Source organism: Oncorhynchus gorbuscha, linkage group LG24 (assembly GCF_021184085.1).
Source record: "Oncorhynchus gorbuscha isolate QuinsamMale2020 ecotype Even-year linkage group LG24, OgorEven_v1.0, whole genome shotgun sequence".
NCBI classification, from domain to species: Eukaryota; Metazoa; Chordata; class Actinopteri; order Salmoniformes; family Salmonidae; genus Oncorhynchus; species Oncorhynchus gorbuscha.
Window position 1 is genome coordinate 50,987,458 of NC_060196.1, and position 22,621 is coordinate 51,010,078.

Genomic DNA, 22,621 nt, shown 5'->3' on the forward strand with positions numbered 1-22,621 from the left:
GTCACATGTCTGTGGAACTTGTTCACTTTATGTCTCAGTTGTTGAATCTTTTTATGTTCATACAAATATTTACACATGTTAAGTTTGCTGAAAATAAACACAGTTGGCAGTGAGAGGACGTTTCTTTTTTTGCTGAGTTTATATCATACATCATAATCAAATTAACATCTAGATCGATCTGAGTCATATTTCAGGAGCCACTGCATCATTTCTCAGAGGGACTTGACAATCAATACTCTCAATTCCACAGCAAACAGTGCCATGCCCACTGATAGAAGGTTTGAGAAGTCAAGTCGAGGCTCAGGCCAACTTTAATAGACTGCAAACAATCTATTGGCACATCCTTAATATTACCGCAAAATGATGTGGGTGGGGGTAGGGGAAGTTCTAGTGCAGTAAAGATTGTGGGTGGGGGAGGTCTGGTGCAGTAAATGATGTGGGAGGGGAGGGGGAGGGGGTGGTCTGGTGCAGTAAAGATTGTGGGTGGGGGAGGTCTGGTGCAGTAAATGATGTGGGAGGGGAGGGGAGTTCTGGTGCAGTAAAGATTGTGGGTGGGGAGGTCTGGTGCAGTAAAGATTGTAGGGGGGTGGTCTGGTGCAGTAATGGATATGGGAGGGGGAGGGGGAGGTCTGGTGCAGTAAAGATTGTGGGTGGGGAGGTCTGGTGCAGTAAAGATTGTGGGTGGGGGAGGTCTGGTGCAGTAAATTATGTGGGAGGGGAGGTCTGGTGCAGTAAAGATTGTGGGTGGGGGAGGTCTGGTGCAGTAAATGATGTGGGAGGGGGAGGGTTGGTGCAGTAAAGATTGTGGGTGGGGGAGGTCTGGTGCAGCAAATGATGTAGGAGGGGAGGGTGAGGTCTGGTGCAGTAAAGGATGTGGGTGGGGGAGGGGAGGTCTGGTGCAGTAAATGATGTGGGAGTGGGAGGGGAGGTCTGGTGCAGTAAATTATGTGGGAGGGGAGGGGAGGTCTGGTGCAGTAAATTATGTGGGAGGGGGAGGTCTGGTGCAGTAAAGGATGTGGGAGGGGAGGGGGAGGTCTGGTGCAGTAAATGATGTGGGAGGGGAGGGGGAGGTCTGGTGCAGTAAAGGATGTGGGAGGGGTAGGGGGAGGTCTGGTGCAGTAAATTATGTGGGAGGGGGAGGGGGAGGTCTGGTGCAGTAAAGGATGTGGGATGGGGAGGGCTGGTGCAGTAAAGATTGTGGGTGGGGGAGGTCTGGTGCAGCAAATGATGTAGGAGGGGAGGGTGAGGTCTGGTGCAGTAAAGGATGTGGGTGGGGGAGGGGAGGTCTGGTGCAGTAAAGGATATGGGAGGGGGAGGGGGAGGTCTGGTGCAGTAAATTATGTGGGAGGGGGAGGGGGAGGTCTGGTGCAGTAAATGATATGGGAGGGGGAGGGGAGGTCTGGTGCAGTAAATGATGTGGGAGGGGAGGGGGAGGTCTGGTGCAGAAAAGGTTGTGGGTGGGGGAGGTCTGGTGCAGTAAATGATGTGGGAGGGGAGGGCTGGTGCAGTAAAGATTGTGGGTGGGGAGGTCTGGTGCAGTAAATGATGTAGGAGGGGGAGGGGGAGGTCTGGTGCAGTAAAGGATGTGGGTGGGGGAGGGGAGGTCTGGTGCAGTAAAGGATATGGTTGGGGGAGGGGAGGTCTGGTGTAGTAAATGATGTGAGTGGGGGAGGGGAGTTCTGGTGCAGTAAAGGATTTGGGTGGGGGAGGGGGAGGTCTGGTGCAGTAAAGGATTTGGGTGGGGGGAGGGGGAGGTCTGGTGCAGTAAAGGATGTGGGTGGGGGAGGTCTGGTGCAGTAAAGGATATGGTTGGGGGAGGGGGAGGTCTGGTGCAGTAAATGATGTGGGTGGGGGAGGGGAGGTCTGGTGCAGTAAAGGATGTGGGTGGGGTAGAGGGAGGTCTGGTGCAGTAAATGATGTGGGTGGGGGAGGGGGAGTTCTGGTGCAGTAAAGGATTTGGGTGGGGGAGGGGGAGGTCTGGTGCAGTAAAGGATTTGGGTGGGGGGAGGGGGAGGTCTGGTGCAGTAAAGGATGTGGGTGGGTGGAGGGGGAGGTCTGGTGCAGTAAAGGATGTGGGTGGGGGAGGGGAGGTCTGGTGCAGTAAAGGATGTGGGTGGGTGGAGGGGGAGGTCTGGTGCAGTAAAGTATGTGGGTGGGGGAGGGGGAGGTCTGGTGCAGTAAATGATGTGGGAGGGGGAGGGCTGGTGCAGTAAAGATTGTGGGTGGGGGAGGTCTGGTGCAGTAAATGATGTAGGAGGGGAGGGGGAGGTCTGGTGCAGTAAAGGATGTGGGTGGGGGAGGGGAGGTCTGGTGCAGTAAAGGATATGATTGGGGGAGGGGAGGTCTGGTGCAGTAAAGGATGTGGGTGGGGGGGGGGAGGTCTGGTGCAGTAAAGGATGTGGGTGGGCGGAGGGGGAGGTCTGGTGCAGTAAAGGATGTGGGTGGGGGTGGGGGAGGTCTGGTGCGGCAGCCACACAGAGGAGTCATAGATAATGATAATGTGTGTATGACTGCTGAAGCCTAACCCAACAACACAGAGAACTTATTTTAGCTTGAGTAATGATTGACACTGAGTGACTGGATCCCATGAAGGAATTAATAACAATAGAGAGACAGACAGACAGACAGATGGGATCATCCTGTTTACAGATCCAAAGGAATCTGCTAACATCAGAAGCTACCACTGTTGAATGGTACAACCTGTTCCATGTATCCCTTTAACGCAACAAAATAAAAACAATGTTCAAATGAAATCACATGAATCTCCCCAGGTAGAGAACATAGGGCATTGCTAAGACTCTGAGAAATATATCAGATAAACCCCCTATGAAAGGACCCCTGACTAACTGAACTTAAAAATGGCTAATTTGCAGTCAAATTTAATTTTAGCATTGCTGAGGGGCTGGGGGAGATAATTTTAACAGCAGTTGAAAGAGATGTCAAGAGTGAGAGGCAAAATCCCATCTCACATTTAAAAATAGTCTAGTAGAATAACTTATTTTCCTCCTCTTCCTCCTGGGATACTTTCTTTTCATCTTTCTTCTCGCTGGGCTCTGACTCATTCATGATATCTTTATTCGCCAGACAAATGAGCCTAATCAGGGTGCACCAGATGTTATTAAGTGCTAACATCCTGAGCAGCTAAGAGAAAATGGAAATGGCTAAAGCATTTCCTTTTATGACAGATTTCAATATTCTTGTTCTTCGCACGAAGGCTACTAAAGACTGAACACGTTTATGCCATCGTTTTATTTTTTAAACACAGTTGCAAGAAAAAGTATGTGAACCCTTTGGAATTACCTGGATTTCTACATAAATTTGTCAAAATATTTGCTCTCACAACAATAGACAAACACAGTGTGCTTAAAAGGCGAGGGGGCACTATTTTCACGCCTGGATGAAAAGTGTGCCCAAAGTAAACTGCATGCTACTCAGGCCCAGAAGCTAGGATATGCATATTATTGATAGATTTGGATAGAAAACACACTACAGTTTCTACAACTGTTAAAATTATGTCTGTGAGTATAACTTATTTGGCAGGCGAAACCCCGAGGACAAATCATCCAGGAAAATGTTTTTTTTGGGTCACTCTCTTTTCAATGGGTTTCTATGTGGATCTAGATTTCTAAGGCACTTGCTTCCAGTTCCTATCGCTTCCACTAGATGTCAACAGTCTTTAGAAATTGGTTGATGTTTTTCCTTTGAGAAATGAAGAAGTAGGGCTGTTCAGAGCGAGGGTCGAGTCTAGTGTACTGTTGTGGTTGGGGAGCGCGACCTGAAAGCTCGCTCCACTTTGTTTTTGTCCGGTATTGAACACAGTTTATCCCGTCTTAAATTGTATAGATTATTTATGTTTAAAAATACCTAAAGTTGGATTAGGAAAGTTGTTTAAAATGTTTAAAATCAAGTTTACAGGTAACTATATTAGATACTTTGTAGTCATGTTGCGCGAGTTGGAACCAGTGTTTTTCTAGATCAAACGTGCCAAATAAATGATATTTTGGAGATATAACGACATAATTTATCAAACAAAAGGACCATTTGTGATGTTTAATGGACATATTGGAGTGCCAACAGAAGAAGATCTTCAAAGGAAAGGCATGAATTATATTGTTATTTCTGACTTTTGTGTCGCGCCTGGCGGGTTGAAATGTGACTTTCATGTGTTTGTTGGATGGGGTGCTGTCCTCAGATAATAGCATGGTTTGCTTTCAGCGTAAAGCGTTTTTGAAATCTGACGCTGTGGCTGGATTAACAAGATGTTAATCTTTTAAACAATGTATAACACTTGTATGATTCATGAATTGATATCATGAGTATTTCTGTTTTTGAATTTGGCACACTGCTATTTTACTGGGTGTTGTCAAATCAATCCCGTTAACGGGATTGGCGCGCAAAGTGATCACTAAGAGGTTTAAACAAATAACACCCCAATTACTGTATTTTTCTTGTCTATATTGAGTATATAATTTAAACATTCACAGTGTAGGTTGGAAAAAGTATGTGAACCCCTAGACTAATGACATCTCCAAAAGTTAATTGGAGTCAGGACTCAACTAACCTGGAGTCCAATCAATGAGATGAGATTGGAGATGTTGGTTAGAGCTGCCCTTCAATAAAAAAAATACTCACAAAATCTGAGTTTGCTATTCACATGAAGCATTGCCGGATGTGAACAGTGCCTTGAACAAAAGAGATCTCAGACGAGATCTCAGATTAAGAATTGTTGACTTGCATAAAGCTGTAAAGGGTTACAAAAGTATCTCTAAAAGCCTTGATGTTCATAAGTCCACAGTAAGACAAATTGTCTATAAATTGAGAAAGTTCAGCACTGTTGCTACTCTGGGTGGCCATCCTGCAAAGATGACTGCAAGAGCACAGAGCAGAATACTCAATGAGGTTAAGAAGAATCCTAGTGTCAGCTAAGGACTTACAGAAATCTCTGGAACATGCTAACATCTATGTTGACAAGTCTACGATACGTAAAACACTAAACAAGAATGGTGTTCATGGGAGTACACCACGGAAGAAGCCACTGCTATCCAAAAAAAAACATTGCTGCACGTCTGAAGTTCGCTAAAGAGCACCTGAATGTTCCACAGCGCTGCTGGTAAAAGATTCTGTGGACAGATGAAACTACAGTTAAGTTGTTTGGAAGGAATACACAACACTGTGTGGAGAAAAGAAGGCCCAGCACACCAACATCAAAACATCATCCCAACTGTAAATATGGTGGCGGGAGCATCATGGTTTGGGGCTGTTTTGCTGCCTCAGGGCCTGGACAGCTTGCTATCATTGACAGAAAAATGAATTCCCATGTTTATCAAGACATTTTGAAGGAGAATGTAAAAGCTATCTGTCCACAAATTGAAGCTCAACAGAAGTTGGGTGATACAACAGGACAACGACCCAAAACACAGAAGTAAATCAACAACAGAATGGCTTCCACAAAAGAAAATACACCTTCTGGAGTGGCCCAGTCAGAGTGCTGATGTCAATTCGATTGAGATGCTGTGGCATGACCTCCAGAGCGGTTCAAAACAGATATCCAAAGTGTATTGCTGAACTGAAACAGCTTTGTAAAGAGGAATGGACCAAAATTACTCCTGATCATTGTGCAGGTCTGATACGCAACTATAGAAAACGGTTGTTGAAGTTATTGCTGCCAAAGGAGGGTCAATCCGTTATTAAATCCAAGTGTTCACATACTTTTCCCACCCTGCACTGTGAATGCTTACACGGTGTGTTCAATGAAGACATGAAAACTTATAATTGTTTGTGTGTTATTTGTTTAAGCAGACTGTGTTTGTCTGTTGTTGGGACTTAGATGAAGATCAGGTCAAATTTTATGATCAATTTATGCAGAAATCCAGGTGGTTCACATTATTTTTCTTGCCACTGTAGGTAAGTACTACTGGTGGTAGGGAACCCATTGACATAGCTAAGGACATGAAACAAAGACAAATCAACATTAATCCCAAAAGCTGCATTTCTGTCTGAAAAGTTTGTTTGTATCAGATATACACTACCGTTAGCTAATCCAAGTTTATAATTTTAAAAGGCTAATTGATAATTAGAAAACTATTTTGCCATTATGTTAGTACAGCTGAAAGCTGTTGTTCTGATTAAAGAAGCAATAAAACTGGCCTTCTTTAGACGAGTTGAGTATCTGGAGCATCAGCATTTGTGGGTTCGATTACAGGCTCAAATTGGCCAGAAACAGAGAACTTTCTTCTGATACTTGTCAGTCTATTCTCGATATGAGAAATGAAGGCTATTCCATGTGAGAAATTGCCAAGAAACTGAAGATCTGGTACAACGCTGTGTACTGCTCCCTTCACAGAACAGCTCAAACTGGCTCTAACCTGAATAAAAAGAGGAGCAGGAGGTCCCGATGCACAACTGAGCAAGAGGACAAGTACATTAGAGTACCTAGTTTGAGAAACAGACACCTCACAAGTACTCAACTGGCAGCTTCATTAAATAGTACCCGCAAAACACCAGTCTCAATGTCAACAGTAAAGAGGCGAGTCCGTGATGCTGACCTTTCAAAAACAAGGACATTTCTAAGTGACTCCAAACTTTTGAACGGTAGTATATGTTTTCCTAATACTAGGAAATACACAGCCAATCTGTTGTATAAATGTCAAACAGTCCTTTCATAAAGCTTCTATAATCTCCCCTTTTAAAGAATGGTTTTCCCATCGCACTGATCCCTACAGCTAAAAGATGTGTGACCACCAGTCAATCAATTTACCCAAAGCAGAGCAGAGATGCTGCAGAGACTAACAGTGTCCTCTACCCTGACAGCATTTAGAGGCCAAGAGCTGAAAAAGGGCTTTGTAAAATGCTTCTGATGGCTCTAATCTTATCAGAGCCCGGTTGCATAAAACATATTAAGTACATTTTCCCCTTATCGTTCCCGTAAAGTTTCCTTACTGAAAAATATGAGTAGGGTTAGGGTTGTAGAGAATTGAAGGTCCATGAATGTAATAAGAAACATTAGCTGCTGGCTTAAGGCCGGTAGCAACCACTTTAGAATGTCCGGTCAGAACAAGGATGAGGCGGATGTCCAGGTCAATGGGAGTTCAATGGAAGAAGTAATCTACATTTACACACACATCGCACACACATCTGACCACTCATGTTTCAGATAACTGAGAATCATGTCCAGTGAGAACTGACCTTGACTATGTGTTCCTGAAAGGAAAGAGGAGAAAGAAAACGTAGGCTATAGCACTGCTATAATATGAATGACTTGTTAACACAGGTAAGTATATAACAGCAAGGGCTGTACACTAGAGCGGGCACAAGGCCTAGTCATATGGCAATAGACTAAACAACCTATCTGACTTCTACACATGAAACTCAGGCAAATGTGCTCTAATAAACATTACAGTAACACTGAAATGTATACATAATATACATACAATGAGCATGAGTGATATACAGATTGGACACACCTACTCATTCAAGGGTTTGTCTTTACTTGGACTATTTTCTACATTGTAGAAAAATAGTGAAGACATCAGAACTATGAAATAACGCATATGGAATCATTTTGTAACCAAAAAAGTGTTAAACAAATCAAAATACATTTTATATTTTATATTCTTCAAAGTAGCCAGATTTTGCCTTGATGAAAACTTTGCACACTCTTGGCATTGTCTCAAACAGCTTCAACATGAATGCTTTTCCAACAGACTTGAAGGAGTTCCGACATATACTGACCACTTGTTGGCTGCTTTTCCTTCACTCTGCAGTCCAACTCATCTCAAACCATCTCAATTGGGTTAAGATCAGGTGATTGTGGAGACCAGGTCATCTGATGCAGCACTCCATCACTCTCCTTCTTTTTAATTTTTAATATTTTTTTTTTAACTTTATTTAACCAGGCAAGTCAGTTAAGAACATATTCTTATTTTCAATGACGGCCCGGGAATAGTGGATTAACTGCCTGTTCAGGGGCAGAACGACAGATTTGTACCTTGTCTGCTCGGGGGTTTGAACTCACAACCTTCCGGTTACTAGTCCAACGCTCTAACCACTAGGCTACGCTGGTCAAATAGCCCTTACACAGCCTGGAGGTGGGTCATTGTCCTGTTGAAAAACAAATGACAGTCCTACTAAGATCAAACCAGATGGGATGGCTTATAGCTGTAGAATGCTGTGGAGCCATGCTGGTTGTGTGCCTTGAATTCTAAACAAATCACTGACAGTGTCACCACGAAAGCACCCCCACACCTCCTCCTCCATGCTTCACAGTGGGAACTACTGAACTACTGTCTCACAAAGACACAGTGGTTGGAACCAAAGACCTCACATTTGGACTCATCAGACCAAAGGAGATTTCCACCAGTCTCATGTCCCTTGCTCGTGTTTCTTGGCCAAAACAAGTCTCTCCTTCTTATTGGTGTCCTTTAGTAGTGGTTTGCAGAAATTCGACCATGAATTCCTGATTCAAGCAGTCTCCTCTGAACATTGATGTGTCTGTTACTTGAACTCTGTGAAGCATTTATTTGGGGTGCAATTGGACAGTTTTATATCAATCTCTTCATTCAAATACTCAGTCATGGACACTCTTACTGACAGTTGTGGCTGCTTTGCGTGATGTATTATTGTCTCTACCTTCTTGCTATTGTCTGTGCCCAATAATGTTTGTACCATGTAGCACTGCTGCCATTTTGTGTTGCTACTATGTTGTTGTCATGTTGTGTTGCTACCATGTGTGTTTTGTCCTATATTATTACTTTTTTATCCCAGCCCCCGTCCCCGCAGAATTTGTTCTTAACCTACTTACCAAGTTAAATACATGTTCAATAAAAACACATTTCTGAGGCTGGTAACTCTAATTAACATATCCTCTGCAACACAGGTAACTCTGGGTCTTCCTTTCCTGTGGCGGTCCTCATGAGAGTCAGTTTCATCATAGCGCTTCATGGTTTTGTGACTGCTCTTCCTGACGTTTCAGGAAACTAGGCATAGGTCGCAAGTCATGACTTCACAGGAGAGCCATTTGAATGTTTTTTTTATCAAAATGCATTTTTTTTGTCAGAAATGCCTTCTGGAGCATGTGAACCTTCATGTCCCTTAATAACAAACTTGTAGGCCATCTATAAATATGAATACAATTGTTAATGTATGAGCCTTGTTGGTAAACCACAGAAAAAGCCAGCAATCTTCCCACTAGCCATGATTGGCTGAGATAATGAGTGGCCTAGACATGCAGAAAGAGGAGTTCGGATTGGTCTGCCAAAAAGAAGGCTCCTGTCTATTTGAACTCAGTCTATTTTGGTAATCCTGTTGAATGCGTCTTTTTTTATGTAGCTGCATAAGTGTTGTCTCTACTTTCTGGAGGATTGCGTTTTGAAATCAGTGGCATTATAGCTAAAGAGATGGCGAAAACACCTGTTTCCGGATTACGTCTTCAAACTAAGGGCATTTGCTGCATGTACCGTGACAGGGAGATGCATCCATCATGCATGGTGATAGTCTAGCATTTCTAATTTTGACAGAAAGGGGTTTCATTCCAAGCTACTGTTAGTTAGCTAGCTAACATTAGCTGGCTGGCTCCCTGGCTAATTTTAGGTGGCTGGCTCGTTAGCTAACGTGACATGATGTGTGTGATCTTACATGTTGTTTACCTAGCTAGGTTCATTGTTTACCTAGGTAGCTTTAAGCTAAAGTGTACAACACCCATTGAATATGGCCGGTGTCAGTAAAAGTCGGCAAAAAAGCATAAGGAAATTGCTTCCAGCAGAGCTAGTTCTGCTGTTTTCATGTTATCTGGAGGTAAATAAATCATCGGCCAGAGCGTCAAGTGTGCGCTCTGAACGCTCCAAGAACTAAATGAGATGGGTGGGGCTAAAGCTTAAGAGGGTGTGAACGATGCTGAATGGGTGTACTGTATATAAAGATGGCTCTTTTTCTAGTCCTCCCGGTTTTGACCCTTGCCTGTCCTGACTCCATACCTGCCTGACTGACTAATCTGCCTGCTCTGACCTTGAGCCTGCCTGCCTCTCTGTACCTCCTGGACTCTGACCTTGTCATGAACTTTTTTCCTGTCCATGACTATTCTCTTGCCTGCCCCTTGGATACTGATGAATATCAGAGACTCGAACCATCTGCCTCCCGTGTCTGCATCTGGGTCTCGCCCTGTGCCATTATAGTACGAACTGGCCATGACAGACCCTTGGACCCACTCCGCCACACTGTCTCCCTGCAGGGCGCCACCATTGGGAGGCATGAGGAGCTACTACTGGACCTTTTGGAAGGGCTTCGTTCCCTGGCGAAACGCCAGGGCCAAGGGATTAAGGCTATTATGGAGCAAATCAGGGAGTTAACTCATAGGCAGCCTGCCACCTCGGAGAACCCCCAACCACCCAGTAAACTTTTCTATTAGTGGTGAGTTTGTGCAGCCTACCCCAGCTCCCAGAGAACCCCACTTACCTCCTCCAGAGTGATATTCTGGGGATCCTGGAACCTGCCAGGTTTTTTTCTCAGTGATCCCTTATCTTTGAGCTACAGCCATTTTCGGACCAATAGAAGATAGCGTATATTATTATACTAATGTTGGGAAGGGCACTCTCCTGGGCTACGGTAGTTTGAGAGCAACAATTCGCCATTTGTCGGCACCTAGTGGATTTCTTGGCAGAGGAAGGTGTTCGATTCTCCGGTATCCGGGAGAGAGGCGGCCCAAAAACTTTTTGAATTACGTCAAGACTCCCGTAGTGCGGCAGACCACGCTGTAGACATTTGCACGTTGGCCGCAGAGAGTGTCTGGAATCTGAAGTTCCTTTTCGATACCTTCATCCACCAATTATCAGAGGTAGTAAAAGATGAGCTAGCTGCTCAGGAATAACCGGCTGACCTCGATTCCCTCATCGTTCTCACCATTAGGATTGATGGTTATCTATGGGAATGCAGGAGTGAGAAGTTCCCGCAGAGTATGACCTCCGGGAGGTTTTAAGTAAGGCTCGTGCTACCTCCCTTCCTCAACATTGTCCTTACGATTGTGCTATTGACCTCTGCCCAGGCACCACACCGCCTTGAGGCCGGCTATATTCCCTGTCTGGCCTTGAGACCAAGGCCATGGAGTACATTTAGAACTCTCTGGCTGCTGGGAGCATTCACACTTCTGCCTTTCCTGCCTGCACAGGGTTCTTCTTTGTGGGAAAGAAAGACAAGACCCTGCATCCATGTATTGATTACCGGGGCCCCAATTACATCACAACCGGCTAACCGGATGTTCGTTCCTGATTCGGGCCCGGCCTCAAGTCCTGGAATGGGATCACTCCTCCAGGCTTACCTGTCATCCTAGTGCTCGTCGTACCCTGGCTTTCCTCTGACAACACTTCTAGTGGCCCACCATGGCTCCTGATGTCTCAGCTGTCTGACCTCCTTCAGCCACTTCCTGTTCCTCATCACCCCTGGTCCCATATTTCCCTGGATTTGGTCACTGGGCTTCCTCCATCAGATGGCAACACCACCACAGGTTCTCAAAGGCTGCCCATTTCAACCCTCTTCCTAAATTACCGTCAGCCTAGGAGACGGCCCAGCTCATGGTGCAGCACGTCTTCCGAATCCATGGACTCCCGGGCGACATTGTCTCAGATTGGGGTCCTCAGTTTTTGTCCCAATTCTGGAAGGCGTTCTGCACCCTTATCGGGTCGTTGGCCAGCCTGTCCTCTGGGTTTCATCCCCAATCCAATGTCCAGTCGGAGCGAGCCAATCAGGACATGGAACCGGCATTCTGGTGTCTCGTTGCCAGTAACCCCACCACCAGTATATGGTCTGGGTGGAATATGCCAGGAACACTCTCCCCCCTTCGTATGTTCCATGAGGTATCCGTCTCTGCTCTTCCCAGAGCAAAAAGTTGAGGTCAACATACCTTCAGGCCAGATGTTTGTCTGCCGCTATCGGCGTACCAGGAAAAGAGCTTGGGCGGCTCTTCTCAAGACCACTTCCAGGTATCGTCGACAAGCGAATCACCACCGGACTCAGGTTCCCTGCTTTGTATTGGGCAGAGGGTATGGTTGTCCACTCGGGACCTACCCCTCCGGCTAGAATCCCGCAAACTCCCCCTCCCGGCCCATTGGTCCTTTCCCCATTTCTGGAGTCAAATCAAATCAAATCAAATTTTATTTGTCACATACACATGGTTAGCAGATGTTAATGCGAGTGTAGCGAGATGCACTATTGTTAAGTGACTGTCCCACTGGATGTCATAAGGTGAATGCACCAATTTGTAAGTCGCTCTGGATAAGAGCGTCTGCTAAATGACTTAAATGTAAATGTAAATGAAATGCTTGTGCTTCTAGTTCCGACAATGCAGTGATAACCAACAAGTAATCTAACTAACAATTCCAAAACTACTGTCTTATACACAGTGTAAGGGGATAAAGAATATGTACATAAGGATATATGAATGAGTGATAGTACAGAACAGCATACAGTAGATGGTATCGAGTACAGTATATACATATGAGATGAGTATGTAGACAAAGTAAACAAAGTGGCATAGTTAAAGTGGCTAGTGATACATGTATTACATAAGGATGCAGTCGATGATGTAGAGTACAGTATATACGTATGCATATGAGATGAATAATGTAGGGTAAGTAACATTATATAAGGTAGCATTGTTTAAAGTGGCTAGTGATATATTTACATAATTTCCCATCAATCCCCATTATTAAAGTGGCTGGAGTTGGGTCAGTGTCAATGACAGTGTGTTGGCAGCAGCCACTCAATGTTAGTGGTGGCTGTTTAACAGTCTGATGGCCTTGAGAGATAGAAGCTGTTTTTCAGTCTCTCGGTCCCAGCTTTGATGCACCTGTACTGACCTCGCCTTCTGGATGATAGAGGGGTGAACAGGCAGTGGCTCGGGTGGTTGATGTCCTTGATGATCTTTATGGCCTTCCTGTAACATCGGGTGGTGTAGGTGTGCTGGAGGGCAGGTAGTTTGCCCCCAGTGATGCGTTGTGCAGACCTCACTACCCTCTGGAGAGCCTTATGGTTGAGGGCGGAGCAGTTGCCGTACCAGGCGGTGATACAGCCCGCCAGGATGCTCTCGATTGTGCATCTGTAGAAGTTTGTGAGTGCTTTTGGTGACAAGCCGAATTTCTTCAGCCTCCTGAGGTTGAAGAGGCGCTGCTGCGCCTTCTTCACGACGCTGTCAGTGTGAGTGGACCAATTCAGTTTGTCTGTGATGTGTATGCCGAGGAACTTAAAACTTGCTACCCTCTCCACTACTGTTCCATCGATGTGGATAGGGGGGTGTTCCCTCTGCTGTTTCCTGAAGTCCACAATCATCTCCTTAGTTTTGTTGACGTTGAGTGTGAGGTTATTTTCCTGACACCACACTCCGAGGGCCCTCACCTCCTCCCTGTAGGCCATCTCGTCGTTGTTGGTAATCAAGCCTACCACTGTTGTGTCATCCGCAAACTTGATGATTGAGTTGGAGGCGTGCGTGGCCACGCAGTCGTGGGTGAACAGGGAGTACAGGATAGGGCTCAGAACGCACCCTTGTGGGGCCCCCGTGTTGAGGATCAGTGGGGAGGAGATGTTGTTGCCTACCCTCACCACCTGGGGGCGGCCCGCCAGGAAGTCCAGTACCCAGTTGCACAGGGCGGGGTCGAGACCCAGGGTCTCGAGCTTGATGACGAGCTTGGAGGGTACTATGGTGTTGAATGCCGAGCTGTAGTCGATGAACAGCATTCTCACATAGGTATTCCTCTTGTCCAGGTGGGTTAGGGCAGTGTGCAGTGTGGTTGAGATTGCATCGTCTGTGGACCTATTTGGGCGGTAAGCAAATTGGAGTGGGTCTAGGGTGTCAGGTAGGGTGGAGGTGATATGGTCTTAGTCCTTAGTCCCACTGCTGTCTGCCTGCTGTTGCCCCGTACCCTCCATGTTCACCCTACTTTTCATGTGTCCAGGATTAAGCCCTTGTCTCAGTCCTCTGTTTCTAGGCCCATCCCCCCCCCCCGGGGCAGGGGTTATGGGGGGAGGGTACTGTCATGCCCTGATCTGTGTCGCTTATTTTCCCCGGTGTATTTATCCCTGTGTTTCCTGTCTCTCTGTGCCAGTTCGTAAAGTCAACCAGCGTGTTTTTTCCGTGCGCCTGCTTTTACTTATCTCACTTTTCCTAGTCCTCCTGGTATCAGAGACTCAAACCATCTGCCTCCCGTGTCTGCATCTGTGTCTCGCCCTGTGCCCTTATATTTATTAAAAATAAACTGAAATAAGTTACACCCAAACAATGGCATGTTTAGTAACAACAGAGTTACACCCAACCAATGGCATGTTTAGTAACAGAGTTACACCCAACCAATGGCATGTTTAGTAACAGAGTTACACCCAACCAATGGCACGTTTAGTTACAGTCACACTCAACCAATGGCATGATTAGTTACAGAGTTACACCTAACCAATGGCATATGTATTTATTTTTACTTTATTTAACCAGGTAAGACCCATTGAGGTTAAAAACCTATTTTGCGAGGGCGAGCTGGCAAGAAGCCAAAACAGGGAAATAGCAGCATGTACATAAAATATAACAGAAAAATACAAAATAAAGACAAAAGTGTCACAATTTACCGATACAATTGTAGATTAGCAACAACTGTAGCTATCACAAAAAGTGTTGTCGATCAGTGTCTTAAAAACAGGCAAGGACACTAACTCCCCTAACATTAATATCTTTTGAAGCATGTTCCAGGGTGAAGGTGCATTATGGGAAAAAGATTGTTTCCCCATCTCAGTTCTAGCCTTAAGAACAGACAAGGAGAGCAGCGACTGTGAACAAAGACTGTATTGGGTGACTGATCTGGTCAGTAAGGTACAGAGAAACAAAGGGAGTTGTCCAGTCAATGCTTCGTACACAAAAGTGTAGCAGTGCTTTAGCCTCCTGGTGGAGAGAGAGGTCCATTGCACCTTTTGTAATACATCTGAAAGCACCCTGATACACTGTGTCCAGAGTATTTAAGGTACTTGTTGAGGCCTGCATATACAAAATATCACCATAATCCAGTAATTATTTTTTTAAAAGTACATTTTCAACAAGATCCTTTCTGACTAACATTGAAAGACATGATTTGTTCCTAAAATAAATCAAATCTAATTTTATGTGTCATATGCGCCAAATACAACCTTACAGTGAAATGCTTACTACAAGCCCATAACCAACAGATGTAGACCTTACAGTGAAATGCTTACTACAAGCCCATAACCAACAGATGTAGACCTTACAGTGAAATGCTTACTACAAGCCCATAACCAACAATACAGTTTTAAGAAAAATACCTAAAAAAACAAGAAAAAGTAACAAATAATTGTAGAGCAACAGTGAATTAATAGGGAGGCTATAAACAAATAGCGAGGCTATATACAGGGGATATCGATACAGAGTCAATATAGTGAAGCTAGCTCTTGAGGCGTCACTGGCTGGAGGGTTTTATTCTCCCCTTCATCATGTGGCTGGACCACAAAAACCTGTCCTACATCCAGACCACCAAGTGTCTGAATTCCCGGCAAGCCAGGTGGGCATTGTTCTTCGGGAGATTCAACTTCATACTCACTTATCGCCCCGGTTCTAGGAATACCAAGCCTGACACGCTCGCCTACCAGTTCACCGCCAACAACACTTGTTCTGAGCCAGAAGCCATTGTGCCATCCACCTGCATCGTTGCCGCCGTCTCCTGGAAGATCGAGTCCCGCATTCGCCAGAATCAGCAGAACCTGCCTGACCCAAGGAATGGTCCTAGAAATGTTTGGTCCAGATTCAGTTCGCTCTGATGTTCTTCAGTGGGCCCATTCTATTCACCTGACCTGTCATCCGGGTATGAACCGGACCCTCGCCCTCCTTCATCAGCGCTTTTGGTGGTCCACCATGGAGAGAGATGTCTGTGCCTGGAATAGGACCTCCACTAAACCGGCCTGCTTTGCCCTCTTCCCATACCCAGTCACCTCTGGTCACACATAGCTCTGGACTTTGTCACTGGCCTTCCCCCATCCAATGGTAACTCAGTCATCCTCACCATCCTTTACAGATTTTCCAAAGCGGCTCACTTCACTCCCCTCTCCAAGCCTCCGTCCTGTAGGGAGACTGCGGACCTGCTGGTGTCCCATGTGTTTCGTCTGCCTGGCATGCCTACTGACATCATTTCTGACAGGAGTCCTCCCAGTTCACATCCCAGGTATGGAGATCCTTCTGTTCAGCACTGAACAATGTCAATGTCAGTCTTTCATCTGGATATCACCCCCAGATCAACGGTCAGACCGAACGGGCCAACCAGATGGGACTGCCCACAACACCCTAACCAACACCTCGTCAGGTATGTCACCCTTCGAGTGTGCTCTGGGTCATCAACTCCCCTTATTCCCCACCCAAGAGGTTGTAGTGGCAGTTCTCAGTCCATGACCATATGCTCCGTTGTCATCGCACCTGGAAGAAGGCCTGCCCTTCCTGTACCCCATGTATATATCAAAGTTATCATTACTCATTGTGTATTATTACATGTTTTACTTTTCTATTATTTCTATATTTTCTTTCTCTCTGCATTGTTGGGAAGTGCCTGTAAAGGCTGAGTTCGCCTAGATGCTGAACTCATCTAGGCGAACTGAACGAGTGTGCTCACATACAAAGCATTTGGAAAGTATTCAGACCCCTTCCCTTTTTCCACATTTTGTTACGTTACAGCCTTATTCTAAAATTGATTGAATCGTTTTTTTCCCCCTCAATCTACACACAATACCCAATCGTGACAAGGCAAAAACAGGTTTTTAGAAATGTTTGCTAATTTAATAAAAATAAAAAACAGAAATACCTTATTTACAGAACTATTTAGACCCTTTGCTATGAGACTTGAAATTGAGCTCAGGTGCATCCTGTTTACGTTGATCATCCTTGAGATGTTTCTACGACTTTATTGGAGTCCACCTGTGGTAAATTCAATTCAATTTGGAAAGGCACACAGCTGTTTATATAGAGTCCCACAGTTAACAGTGCATGTCAGAGCAAAAACCAAGCAATGAGGTCGAAGGAATTGTCTGTGGAGCTCAGAGACAGGATTGTGTCGAGGCACAGATCTGGGGAAGGATACCAAAAAATGTCTGCAGCATTGAAAGTCCCCAAGAACACAGTGGCCTCCATCATTCTTAAATGGAAGAAGTTTGGAACCACCAAGACTTTTCCAAGAGCTAACCGCCGGGCCAAACTGAGCAAAAAGACTCGAGGCTGTAATCACTGAGAAAGGTGCTTCAATAAAGTATTCAGTAAAGGGTCTGAATACTTACAGTTCGTAACTGTGATATTTTAGTTTTTATTTATAATACATTGGGGCGGCAGGGTAGGCTAGTGGTTAGAGCGTTGGACTAGTAGCCGGAAGGTTGCAAGTTCAAATCCCTGAGCTGACAAGGTACAAATCTGTTGTTCTGCCCCTGAACAGGCAGTTAACCCACTGTTCCTAGGCCGTCATTGAAAATAAGAATTAGTTCTTAACTGACTTGCCTGGTTAAATAAAGGTAAAATAAAATGTGCAAAAATAGAAGGGGTCTGAATACTTTCTGAATGCACTGTACGCCCTGCTAACGCGGGAGAATTGCATTCAAATACTTAAAAGAAACACCTTATCCCCTCAGCCCTCAAATTAAGTGGACACTTCTTAAGACGTCTGATGAGTATACACTTGCAGGGCAAGAGGCGAGGGAGGAATGAATTTTAAATGGACCACCCTTGGCCGGAAATTAAACTTATTCATCCCAAGATGATTGTGTTTTCAGCCACCTATAGCTTGTTGGTGCATTCTATGTGCTACAGTCAATTATGAGTGCATGTTTACTTATATTAAGTATATAATTATTAATGAATTAGCTAACTAACGTTAGCTTGCCTAGCTGGAACTTCTGAAGAATAAAAATGTTTTATTTCTACAATTTCCAAAAGATAACCAAACAAAAACATATTTACTTTTTATTACGAGTGTTTGTGCCGTCATGTGCATTAGTAGCACACTTTTGAACTTATTTGCATTCGTTTTGACTTACACTTGTATGTTGACTTCTCCATTGATGTTGTTTTTAAGTTTTCGCAGACTTTTCTTAGCGTATGTACAGTCGTCAAGAATTGAATTATGGGGAGTTTCAGGCCCCGGAGTGAACATAATTGTACACACACAAAGCCGACTAAAAACGAGGGCTGAGGTGCTTGTGTTGCAAACTTCCCTTTGCTTGGCTAATCATTTGGACCACCCTCCAAGATGGCGACGGGGATTCCCCCAAGGGCATAAGGCGAGGGTAAGTGGATGAGGGTATGTCTTTTAAGTGTTGGACCGCAGCCTAAATCTTCAAGTACCAACCTATTATACATTATTTTCCTCGCTACACCTAGAATATTTTACGCCATTTCAATTATATATCACCAATTCACTATCTCGGTACTCTAGATAGGACAAAAAAAATCAGAGAAAAGATAACTATGTCTTCTTCATCAGTGTTTGTTTGTCCTTCAATATGTAGCCTAGTACATGCCTTCCTGTCCTTTGAGGTTTACGCATGTAATTACATGCCCTCTGTTACATGCTCTCTCCACTTCATGTCATCCCTTACTAATGGAAGGGGGAGCCCCATAGTTGGATAGTGGAACTCTAAATGTGATATTAATCAGGAGAGGATTATAGGAGGAAATGGGCTAATACTTCCTCATCTGTCATCATGCCTTACGCCACAGTTACAGATCATATTGCCAAGAACGGACATTACTTTCCTCTTTGGTATTGCATGCCCCCATGTATGAGGGAGATGGGGGAGGTAGAAAACAAATACTTAGAAACTTGCTGTATAGCCTATTAAAGTTATCTTTGTTCTGCTTGCCAAATTGCCAAGCAGACTAATCATGAGTGTACAGGTGATTTTATATTTTGTATGATCAATGGCAGCAACCTGGAATGGTTGTAATCACCATGCTTATTACACATCTTTGGGTTTTGTAAGCTTACCTATGGCTGTGTTAACACAGGCAGCCCAACTCTGATATTTTTTCCGCTAATTGGTCCTTTGAGCAATCACATCAGATCTTTTCACATCAAAGCTTTTTGAAATATGATCGGATTAGTAAAAAAAACAATTACTGAAAAATAGACCGAATTGAGCTGCCTTTCTAAACGCAGCCTATGATGCCCCATTGTACATTTGAAATGAAATCCGCTGCACTCCCTGTGATGAACTATTGATTGGCGATGGCAATTAATTCGATTTTTTGTTGCCATTGCTCTGGGGTGAGTTGAGCTAGCTATTCAAAATGTAACCAAAACCTCGAAGTAACTTGACCCTGGCGGTGAGTGGGCGGAGTCATCCATGTAAACATTGGTCTTATCAGGTTTCCGTACGATGTCGTGGCGTTTCCTCTTCTGCTGAATTCGTGTTGCTAGCTAGCTATCTACATCAACAACACCACTGCTTTGATACACATTATCACCTAAGTGTCACAGTTAGGATCTTTTTATTGAATAAATCAAAATGAGACGAGCAGGTTTGGGTAAGACTCATGCCCCCACCCCAGTTTTAAATAGAGGACGTTCATTCAATAGCTAAAGTTAGCAGTCTGGTTAGCTAGCTAACAGTATACATTTGAACGAAATAAAGCCTCTGTATCTAGCTAACTTTACTACATCAGGACAGCATTAGCTATAACTACCGAACTGTCTTAGCTTGATAATCATGTTATACCTACAGGCCTTCATAGATAGCAAACGTTACCTAACGAAATACGTTTATTTTTAGTTAGCGACCCAGTCAGCTCATTGGGTTTGTTCATTGTGTCACAGGCGAAGGAGGACCTGAAAATTATGTGGCCAGTGGCTACAGCGCGTACGAAGAGGAAAATGAACACTTACAAGAGGGTCTGAGAGCCAAAGTCAGCGCCTTGAAGCATGTTAGTATTTCGTGTACAAAGAGTTCTCCAGTAACTGTCTCATGTTGTTATTCATTCCTTTGGTAACACTATGTAATGTTTGTCTTGCTACAGCTGTCAATAGATATCGGAACAGAAGTGAAATACCAGAAAAACATGTTGGACGATATGGTAAGCAAGTGACATGTTCAGTCATGCGTATATAGGCTACTAGGGTTTGGCCCCATAGCTAGATATATGATTACATTTAAGATTGTGGTATTTAACATTAACGATATATCGTGAAATACAAGACGATATATGGTGATGTGCAAGACTATTCGAACTTGACAAATCAAGACTGTGCAGTTTTATGAGTTAGGCTGTATCAGTGTCTAAATTAATGAACTAATGCTTATTTTTGTATAATATACTGAATAATATTGTAAATAAACACATTGCACAGCGGAACGATTGTCATTAAAGACGCAAAACGATTATCGTATTTTGCAATATTTTGAGTAGCATATTGTAGAAAAGGTTTGGAGAGGTCTCCCCAAATATTACCCACACCTATAGGTTACTCTACATAATTACTCAACTCAAGAAGCATTCACACAAATCTCCTTTATCTATACCCACTTCTACCGGATTGCACAATCCATTAAAAGCTTAGTTGGCATCCATAACAGGTCACAATATTGCTCAACAGATAGGCTATAGGGTAAAACCATATGAGTTCAATCACTTTTTGACAGCATCCCTTTAGAGTTGAACAAAACCTTCCATATATTTTGCCCATTGTAGAAGTGCTCAGAAAGTGACTTTTTGGACCTGAATGTTTTGGCATTCAAAAGTTGACCCATTTTGCATACCCCACCATACTATCATGAGACATCCATCTCTTCATCACTGCAAAAGATAAAGTTGAGTGTGCTGCAATTTAAGTGTATAAACAGGTTTGTTTAACTACTTAATTATTTATACAAATATTTAAAAAATTGAAGTGTTATTTGAACTTTTAATGTCAATTATATCAAAAAATGTAAACTCTTTCATATTCGCACATGTTGTAGCTTAGACCCTACTTTACATCTGAGGTTTTTGTGTTGTACGCCCGCCATCAGTTGACACATGCTCTTGAATACAGAGTGGGTGCCATTTCAACTTCTAATTACTACCACAAAGATGGCAGTCGGTCCACCCACTGTCGAATGTTAACTTAAATGGTCATGTCTACTCTATTATTTATATTTCTATGATTTGAATCGGTTTCCTTTGGAGGATTGACAGTATCATTTCAAACAGATATTCCCATTCAAGTCAACATTCCCTGATTTGTGGACATTTTATAAGCCAAAACATGACACCCAGCCTGTAGAGCATGTTGTCTCAACCAATGGCGGGAACAACACACAACCTCAGATGTAAAATAGGGTCTAAGCTACAGCATATGCAAGTATGAAGGGGATAAAAAAATTGGAGCTTAGATAATTGACATTTAAGGTTAAATTACATTAAACCTTTTTTTCAGGAAATGTATAAAAAAAATTTGACAACCCTGTTTCTCAACCAATTATATTTTCCAGTGATGAAGACATGGCTGTTTCATGTTATGCAAAATATAACTTTTAGCACTGTTAGCCTTGAATGTTTTGGCACTCAGGTCCAAAGTCACTTTCTGAGCACTTCTACAATGGACAAATATGTATGGAATGGTTAGTTCGATTCGTAAAGGGTGCTGTCAAAGTGATTGAATTCAAATGGATTTACCTTAATACACATTTCAGAGCAATTCAAATCAGGATGGCAAAACATGTCACTGGATGTATTGTTTTGTTATTTTTCCTACTAACAGGACTCAGACTTTGACTCAACGGGAGGTTTGCTGGGGGCCACCATAGGGAGAGTGAAGCAGCTTTCCCGGGGAAGCCAGACCAAGCTCCTGTGCTACATGCTGTTCTTCTGCTTCTTGGTCTTCACCATCCTTTACTGGTTTATCAAACTGAGGTGATGTGTTACAGGAGGCCCCGGCTTTTCCCTCCCTGCCTCGTGTTTCCTTTCCCAGTCTGTGCCATGCGTGCACCTCTGCATCAGAAGACCAGGATGATGAGAATGAGACTGTAAGAATGTGCTTAATGTTTGAGAAGACTCCCCCCAAATCATCAATGACAATGTGCAATAGGGAATAATAAAAAATGTCTGTTAATTTTAGACAACCCTGATGGAATGAGTAGACACTGCCATACGTTTGTAATGTAACACTTTCGTACAGAGTCCCTTAACGATGATGCATATAAGTTGATGTACAGGATGAGTGATCTATTGCATCAACAAATCTGGCAAGGCTAAGCAGTAACATGTTACACAGGCAGCCCAATTCTGATCCCCCCCCATCACATTTTTCAGAGCTGATTAGTGAAAAAAGATTGTAATTGGGTTCGCTGTCAGAGGTTGCTTGATCCAATGTGAGACTGATTTAACATTTGATCAATAGTGTCCAACAATTGAGTTCCACTATAAACAAACATCTTGTTTTTGTTTCGAGGGATAAATTAGGGTGTGCGCTCACTTCAAACATTTCCTGTCCCATCTACAGAGACTGTTCATCTCCACTGCACACTGTTCTCCCGTTAACTGATGTCAAATGTTTTATATGTAAATAAACATGGATGTTTTGGATTTGACGCTCCAGAGAGTTTGATTCTTTTCTCAACAATTGTTTTTCAAGAA

The 22,621-nt window shown here is 43.8% G+C and overlaps 1 protein-coding gene across 1 annotated transcript; it reads left to right on the forward strand.

Moving 5' to 3' along the window:
* Nucleotides 1-19,366: 19,366 nt before the first annotated feature.
* Nucleotides 19,367-22,570, forward strand: LOC124012316 (BET1 homolog). The gene is made up of 4 exons (XM_046325795.1): nucleotides 19,367-19,534; nucleotides 19,824-19,930; nucleotides 20,024-20,080; nucleotides 21,747-22,570. Exons 1-4 carry the CDS (start codon nucleotides 19,516-19,518, stop codon nucleotides 21,900-21,902), a joined length of 339 nt encoding a protein of 112 aa, XP_046181751.1. The 5' UTR covers nucleotides 19,367-19,515; the 3' UTR covers nucleotides 21,903-22,570.
* Nucleotides 22,571-22,621: the final 51 nt, after the last annotated feature.

What these genes read in the sequence shown, in the direction of transcription:
- LOC124012316 (XM_046325795.1), top strand. An exon ending in AAGTCAGCGCCTTGAAGCAT is followed by an intron (nt 19,931 to 20,023) that starts GTTAGTATTTCG and finishes GTCTTGCTACAG; the next exon opens with CTGTCAATAGATATCGGAAC. An exon ending in AAAACATGTTGGACGATATG is followed by an intron (nt 20,081 to 21,746) that starts GTAAGCAAGTGA and finishes TCCTACTAACAG; the next exon opens with GACTCAGACTTTGACTCAAC.